Source organism: Centruroides sculpturatus, unplaced genomic scaffold (assembly GCF_000671375.1).
Source record: "Centruroides sculpturatus isolate CEXI.00-Female unplaced genomic scaffold, Cexi_2.0 scaffold863, whole genome shotgun sequence".
Classification (NCBI taxonomy): Eukaryota; Metazoa; Arthropoda; class Arachnida; order Scorpiones; family Buthidae; genus Centruroides; species Centruroides sculpturatus.
In genome coordinates, this window is record NW_019385531.1 from 87,363 (window position 1) to 96,283 (window position 8,921).

The 8,921-nt window shown below is 28.7% G+C and overlaps 1 protein-coding gene across 1 annotated transcript; it reads left to right on the forward strand.

The window, feature by feature from the left end:
• Window positions 1-2,934: 2,934 nt before the first annotated feature.
• LOC111639879 lies at window positions 2,935-8,101 on the forward strand. Its single transcript, XM_023385827.1, has 5 exons — window positions 2,935-3,722; window positions 3,792-3,860; window positions 3,985-4,074; window positions 7,187-7,338; window positions 7,865-8,101. The coding sequence occupies exons 1-4, from the start codon at window positions 3,087-3,089 to the stop codon at window positions 7,265-7,267; spliced, it is 876 nt and encodes a 291-aa protein (XP_023241595.1). The 5' UTR covers window positions 2,935-3,086; the 3' UTR covers window positions 7,268-7,338; window positions 7,865-8,101.
• Window positions 8,102-8,921: the final 820 nt, after the last annotated feature.

Consider the following 8,921-nt stretch of genomic DNA (forward strand, 5'->3'; position numbering starts at 1 on the left):
AATTTTTTGTTTATAGCATAGTTTATACGGATTATTCCCAAAAAAATATATGTACGTGTTTTGGAAACGTTGAGTCGAATTAGTCTAGGAATCGATTAATTTTATGAAGAAAACCTTTCAAACAGCCGTAGTCCGTAAACTTCACACGTGTTGGGCTGTGATTGGCAAGGTCTCCTAAAACATCAATTTCATAAAAAACGGAACGTATCTACCGTCTTATAGGAGGGTCGACTGTATAAATAATATACTTTGATCAACAATTTCATCCGTTCTGTATCTATGTAAACGAAACTCTTAATTATATAGTAATAGGTAATTTTTATTCTGATATGATAGGGCGACGGAAAAATTTCAAGTATTGTTTAAAGTTATTTAAATAAAATTTAAATATATTAACTATATTAAAAGTTTCATGTAGTAATATTTTATATTTACTATTGACAGTATGTTAACGAAACATACTATGAAAATTAATTAAAAATATAAAGTTTTTACGCTTATTATAAAAAAAGATAATTCAACCGTATTTTAATTAGTAGTTAGAGCAAGAGCGAGAAATTATCATTTTTTAATATCAACAAAACAATACCTATTAGTGGATGAAGGGATAAAAACCACTGACAAAGAGAGGAAGAGAGAACCAGGAAATGGATGTGAACTGAACTTATTTCTTCACTAGTACTGAATTATAGGAAACGGGTGGCGGACAATATATAGACAGTTACGTAAAAAACGCCCTTGTTAAACAATGCGGCGAATTTCTATCTGTTCTACAGAGATTTTTGTCGAAGTGCTGCGAAGCAGCTAATACTATTGATTGTTACGCTTTTAGCCTGTGTCCAGTTCCCGCCGGTAATTTTTACGTGCGGGAACTGAACATAGGACTAGCTAGAAGCCAATTAAAAACACATGATTCATTAAAAATGGCCGATAGAAATTTACATAGTAAAATTGTAACAAAGAATACAAAAAGATGTCTTCACAATCTGCCGTTTCAATCACCAAAATAATACAAATGTTCACTTAATAAACATTTTTAATGAGCTATGTTTTTTTTAATTCATGCTATTTTTGAAGACTAGAGGACGTTTTTTGAAGCCAATATATATTTTTGACAGAGGTCGTAGCCTCAAATAAAACGTCGTCTCTGTAAATGATCATTTGTGTTATTTTGATATCAATAGTGATTAAAACGACAGAGTGTAAAGATATTTTTTGTATTTTTCATTATAATTTTACTATGTAAATTACCGTCAATCGTTTTTAATGAGTGCATACTATTCATTACTCGCTAGTGCTAGTTGAAATGTTTTAAACAAATATGATGCATCTCGTCACATCAACATTTAAATGATTACTTTGACCGACAAGTAAAAATCTTTTGATAAAATTTTTTAAAAATATTTCCTTTATTAAATAAAAGAACAGAGCGATTTAGCATCTTTACGAGATGAGATAAAAATCCAGTCAATACTTCACCAATTAATCGCTCTATGTTGTCAAAAAATGATTAAATATGTCCCGCATGCTGCAAAATTAATAGAAGAGAAAATGCTTATTTTAAACGACAATGACTTCTATTTTCCGATAACGATTGTAAAGTAAGTGTGCCTGTAAAAAGATTTTCTTTGTAAAATGTGCCTAGTCTGCGATATATTTTTGTTTTAATTCTTTTTATGACAATTATCATTTCCGACAAAAATTCAGATTTCCACAGAATAACGATAACGATGATGCTGATGATAAATGTGATTAATGTAGAACCCTTGAAGAAAAAACAAATATATTATATGTAATAATGGTACAGAAATATAGCCTACCTTTATACGATTTTACACTTGTCCATTTTTTAAATATAGTAATATGATTTTATTTCACAAGTGCTCTAATTTAATCATTGGTACCATAATTGTTTCAAATCAAAGAAACGAAGAATAAAAATCACAGAAAAATTGACAGTTTTTTCTCTGCCTAAAATATGCTTTTATAAAATATATTTAGGTTAGAAAAGACTAATAAAATATCAAACCCGATGCACAATCTTGTGTTCCAGTGGTGTAAAAATTCCACAATTTTTATTACTATGCTAATTTTCAAATATTTCTTTAAATTTATGAACAACTATTAACAATTAGTCTTGATTTTTATTGTTAAACTTATAAATTTTATCATTAAAACACGAAAGCAATATCCGTCCAAAATATAATTTGTCATATGAAACATCACTTTCCTTCGAAACCACTTGTATTTTATGAAGCAGCTATTATCCATATCGAATTTCCATAAATTTACTACTCTGTCCAATACCAAGTTATTAATACTACATAGAACATGATGCATTATACAAAACGTAGTAATTTATATATGAATTTTCTATATTATACATGTCATAATTTTATATATTATTGACATTATTAAATAGATTCTACTTAAATTGCATGTAAGGTTACTTTCGATAATATTTTTGCAGTTATTTTCAGATTTAAGAAATAAATTGTGACAGTACATTCAAAACAATATTTATTAAGGTATAATAAATATCTCCATTAAGTAGGCCTACGTCTACTTTTGACTATAAATTTAATACTTTTATGAAACAACTCAAAACATACTGCCCCAATAACTGACATTTCGATTAATAGCTTTACATAATCGTATTTGCATCGGAAGAAATCAGTGTAGAAAGAACCTCACCTTATTCTAAGAAAATTTTGCAAAATTATATTAATCAGCTAACTAGCAGAAATAACATAATATTCTTAATTCTTGGCAGATAGAAGATGGAAGAATTAACTGAAGTGTGCTTGAGATGTTTACTTCAACCGTGTCTATCGACCGCTTTAGTCTTTGGTGTGGATCCCTTCTTTGAATGCAACTGTCAATATTCGAGTAGGTCCACTTTTGTGAATAAGTTTTTCAAATCTTTTTATTTTGGATTAGTGCAATATATTTCCTGGGCATATCTCTCTGTAATAACTATTTCTCTCATTCCAATTCTCAATGAAAATGTTCCTTGTCTTAGTGCATTCAACCTATTTGGAGACGAACTTATAATTCTCAAGTTATTTTTCATTACTTTTATATTTATGTATGTGATGATAAACAGTTCTGTATACAGAAATAAATTTAAACCAACAATTAAATTAAGAAATTTTTCTGATTACGAAAAACAGCATTTCAGTCGCATTATAAATATTGTTTCCATATTTCAGATTGTTTCCAGTTGTATTATGATAATAACAATGCAAACCATAATTGTTCTTATAATATATTACGCTTTTCAAACAGGATATTATTCGTTTTATGAAGTTGTATTTTGCAATATACAGACAGGAATTGGCACAATTTATGGCATAGGTGGATTCATTCACAATTGTATAATTATTGGAATAATTATTTACATAATAATAATCTCATTTATTAATTTATCAAAACAACATTTGTTACTTCAAAGAAATAACAGACATTTATCTCATGAAATAGAATCGATAATAATTTCTCATGATCAACTTTGGACTTTTACTAGTCACGTGAACAACGCTCACAATTTATCGTATTTCGTTAATTATTTCTCTATATTGCTGGAAACATGCTTAGCTATTTACAGTTTATTATTCATAAAAATGAATTATGCTGTGACACTTGTTTTCTTCATTGTTGCCTTAGTTTTATGTATAGGATGCCTCGTTGTTGCATATTTATTGTCCCGATGTACTGCTGCTGTAAGTATTAAGTCATTACACCATTGTTTATTAAGTTTACATTCGTATTAATTTATGGTTCATTTTTAGATGCAAAACAATTTTCAGGATATAAGAAGATTTGCTGATTGTAATTTGGCATTAGAGCAGAAGCTAAAAGTAAGAATTCCTGTTACAGTATCATCACATAACGAATATTTTTTGTGCTGGATTTAATTAATTTCTGAATAATTTATTTTAATAATTTCTAAAATACATTTCTCATATATAAATTTCGTTTCAGATTTTGAATTTTATGAAGAGATTCGGGAAGGCTTCGTTGCTTATTTCTCTGAAAGATTATTTCAATGTAACCAAGAAATTTCCAATCAAGGTAAAGTATTTAAAGTAACATCATTATTATATTTTTCTTGTTAATTTATGAATTTTATAGAATACTGTTTTATATAAATTTTCGTAACGATTGAATCAACTGAACAATATTAGTGTTTAGATTCATTTACGAAGTCTTCAGATATAGTTACATAGTGATATTAAATCCCATTGTTAATTGGACAATTAGTTAACATTTAAAACACGCACGATAATAGAAGTGTAGCTGAAAAATTTTCAATTATTCCTTGTATTGCTGTAGGCATATATTCATTGAGCCATTCACAACCAAATTTTTTAAGTGTATCAAAAAGGCATATTCTACAGGAAATAAAATATAAATCTAAATACAGTACATAAAAAACTACATAAAGTACACGAGATACAAGTTAATGCTTAGTAGCTTTCTTTAAAACAGTTTAAATATCGTTTCAAATTTTTTCATGTTGAAAAAAACTGCTTTATATATAATAAGAAAATCATTAAATGAATACATTTATTTTGCTCGGTGAAACGCTTTTTTTGTTATAATTTCATAAGTTTCAAGAATTTGTACTTTCTGTTTAAAATGTTGTTTGAGGTGCTAATGAAGCATACGATGTGTACTCGAAACTCTTGCCGAAGATGCTTGCTTAATGCGTTAATATATGTCAATATTTTAAAATAATTTCAATCATTCCAAATCTGTTTAAAATATTAAAATTTATCTTGTAATGTATTTTCTATTTTAATTCTGTGCTATTACTTAAGTTAATTAAAGAATTATTTGGTTATCCAATGATAAGTTACTCGATCGGTAATTCTATATTTATGAAANGAGTTGTTTGAGGTGCTAATGAAGCATACGATGTGTACTCGAAACTCTTGCCGAAGATGCTTGCTTAATGCGTTAATATATGTCAATATTTTAAAATAATTTCAATCATTCCAAATCTGTTTAAAATATTAAAATTTATCTTGTAATGTATTTTCTATTTTAATTCTGTGCTATTACTTAAGTTAATTAAAGAATTATTTGGTTATCCAATGATAAGTTACTCGATCGGTAATTCTATTTTTATGAAAATATTTGTACACTATATTGCGTAGTCTATCAAAATATTACTCACATTTATATCCGAAGCAATTATTTTCAAGGAATAAAGCNGAAAGAACTGCTTTATATATTATAAAAAAAATCATTGAATGAATACATTTATTTTGCTCGTAGAAACGCTTTTTTGTTATAATTTCATAAGATTCAAGAATTTGTACATTCTGTTTAAACAGTTGTTTGAGGTGCTAATGAAGCATACGATGTGTACTCGGAACTCTTGCCGAAGATTTTTTGCTTAGTGCGGTAACTAATTTCTATAAAAGCAAATAATCGGGCTCAGTTAAAAGTATTTCTGCCTAATCGAAAAAATCGCATCGCTTTCAGTGAGCCACTATGATTCATAGAATGCCTGTTAAGTGAGCTACTGTAATCTTTATAAATAATCATTTTTTTTTAAGCTGACCTTTTTGGCTTTTATATTAAAGACTTGTCGTACATCAATGTTAAGACTTTTAAATTGCAGTGTATTAGTAATTATTTTATTAATAAAATATAAATCCTACAATTTTATAATATATTAAGATGCATTTCGGGAGAGATATTAATTCATTTTCCCTATTCAGCTATTAGATGCAATATGAAAGACACCACGTATTAGTGAATACTAAAAGTATACTGTATGTTGAAGGAAATACTTATTAAGAGAAACACATTCAAGTAATTTAAAACAAATTATGATATGATACGTACTTTTAGATAAAGCATTTCCATAAATTTTTAGGCATTCCAACGATACAATTGGGGTCACGTTCAATTTGCTACTTGATACTATGTTAAACGATATAATGTGAAATACGCATGATACTTAAGTATAACATAATTTAAAATTATAACTTTAATGTTACCTTAAACTTTAACGTATTATAAACTCCAATAGTGTTCTAATGACACAATATAGCAAGTTACAATTATACTCCAACATTGTGGTATTTTCCTGTTCCTACACAAATGAATATGACGTCATCTATCGTGTATAGTTGAAACAAAATCTATTGTGTATAACATCAGCTAATCCTTGTACAGTGTGGTTTAAAAAATTAATATTATATCTATTTTTCTTGTTGAATTGATATTATGCTTTTTGTCCTACAATTATTATTAATTAATTATCTGAGCGCTATTGAGATTTATTCACACACACAATATCATTCAGATTTGTTACGCATACCTCGAAAGGTCTCCTTGAACTTGTAAGCCCTAATCTTTCCGCCAACTGCGAAGTCACTGCCGTAGACGATAGAATTGCATTATTCGTTGTGTCAAAAGTATGTTTGGTATAGAGGAGATCGCGATTAACTTGGTACAGACGCAAGTTAACCTTTGGCCCCTGTACCAAGTTGGTCCATTACTTCTCATATTTAAATTTTCCTCATCTTTTCAGTGTCATTGATTTCCTATAGAAAGTCCGAGTCACAGTTGTAATATGGCCGTTATTATATGCATAGTAAATAGACCTAAGACAATTTATTGTTCTGTAATTTTCAAATTATAGTGCTATACATTACCGCTGTCGTCCGTCTGTTCTTAATCTCGAAAACAGAACTGCGTAGATGAAAATCAAAATTAGATAAGGAAGCTTAAGGGTTACAGGTTTCGATTAATTATATAGGAACTGCTTGTCTGGACCGAAAATCATGTGATTTTAATTCAAAATTATAACCTTACTAAATACAGTGATAAATTTGTTTTAAAATCGATTCTTACAATAAACTGAGATCAGTAACTTATCACTGGGCACTCTAAAGTGTACGATATTCACGTGATCTCGCATTTTCTGTGATAAAAATGTCACGTCAGAGATAACTTTACCTTAAAGAAAAAGTAATCACAGTTTCAGATTCAGCGTCAAATGTAATATCTATTTAAATTAAAATATGATAAAAAATGGCAGCCGACATTGTGACGATGTCACATCAAGAAATTTCTATGTTTGATGTAAAAGTAAAATAAGAATCTAACTTACAATCTTCAAAATTTAGATAAATTTTTGTAAGATGAATGTTATGTGTATTTACAGATGGCTAATTGCATACATTCAATATACTCGAGCCTCTTGAATTTGAGAAGCGTGGGAGAAGAGAAACCAAAATGTGCCTAACCATTTTGTGAACGTGAAGTCATTGATGCCTCTAACATTCATACTTTATAAGAAAAATATCTTTTCATAAGTTTGATGNAAAAAAAATTTTGTTAGGCTTAACATCGATGAAAATTCAACGCGAAGTAGGTTAATAGTGATATACTAATATACTATCAATAATTACATGGGGTATACTAATATACTATAAAATAATGTATTTTTTCATACTTTTCGGTTATCTGTTTTTTCAGTTATCCGACTAACCCTAGTCCCCAATTGAGTCCGATAATCGATGCTCTACTGTATGATAAAAAATGGCAGCATGCATTGAGACAATGACACAAGAAAAAATTTCTGTTTCATTATATTTTTTAATTGATGTAAAAGTAAAATAAGAATCTAACTTACAATCTTTAAAATTTAGATAAAATTTTTGTAAGATGAATGTTATGTGTATTTACAGATGGCTAATTGCATACATTCAATATATTCGAGTCTCTTGAATTTGAGAAGCGTGGAAGAAGAGAAACCAAAATGTGCCTAACCATTTTGTGAACATGAAGTCATTGATGTCTCTAACATGTATACTTCATAAGAAAAATATATTTTTATTATTTTGATGTTAGTATTATAAATCTTTATGGAAAAATGCGATCTGTTGACATTATTCCGAATACTAAAAATGTAATTTGAAAGAAAAAATTAATGATTGAAATTAAGTTCATAGTAAAAGTAATGTATCGCGTAATATGAAAATTTAGCATTAAAACTTATAGAATATAGTTAGAAACGTCTTTAGCACATTTTAGTATAATTTGCAATAGACATAAAATACACTCAAGTTGTTTAACAACTCACAGCACTTTGTATTGTTTTATAGCATTTTAAGATTTATATTAAAAATTGTTTTCATTGGATATTGAAACGCTTCAAAAGTAGACATTTTTTATTAGATATATTGTGATATTTTGTATAGTGAAATGAAAAAATAACTTATGTAACAACTGTCACTTTTTTGTATAACTTACTAAATTTATGTTTTAATGTAAAATTAAAATACAGTAGAACCTCGATTATCCGGACTAATTGGGGATGAAGGTAGTCCGGATAAGGAAAAATCCGGATAATGGAAACAAATACTTTGTCTTTTAATGATAATACAACACGTTTTATTTTCGATGACATATCGGTAATATTAAAAGTAAATACTGTATTTAAATCGTGATCAAATTTTCAAAAAACAAACGTTCGTATTGAATTTGGACTACTACTGACCAGCGCTAACAGACTACATATTAGTGCTGTGCGATGCATCGATGTGACATCGACATATCGATGTTTTTGTTCGTCGATGCATCGACCTTCCGATGTTTTTGAAACATCGATCCTGAATCGATGTTAGCAATATGTGAATTTTGATTCATCGATGTATGCAGTTCATTCTTTGTTCCTAGTGTTACCACCTGTTCGGTTTTCACTCGGACAGTCCGGGAATTTCGTAAAAATTGTGAAATTGCGATGAAACAAAGTTCTTGCAAATATGTTTACAAATTTACACTATTTTAACAGTGAACGAACTCACACTCATTGAAACTCATCCGCAACTCTGCCATGTTAGTCTGTTTACGCCGACTTGTGGCGCGCAACCTGTCGACTTTGAGGCCGGATGGCC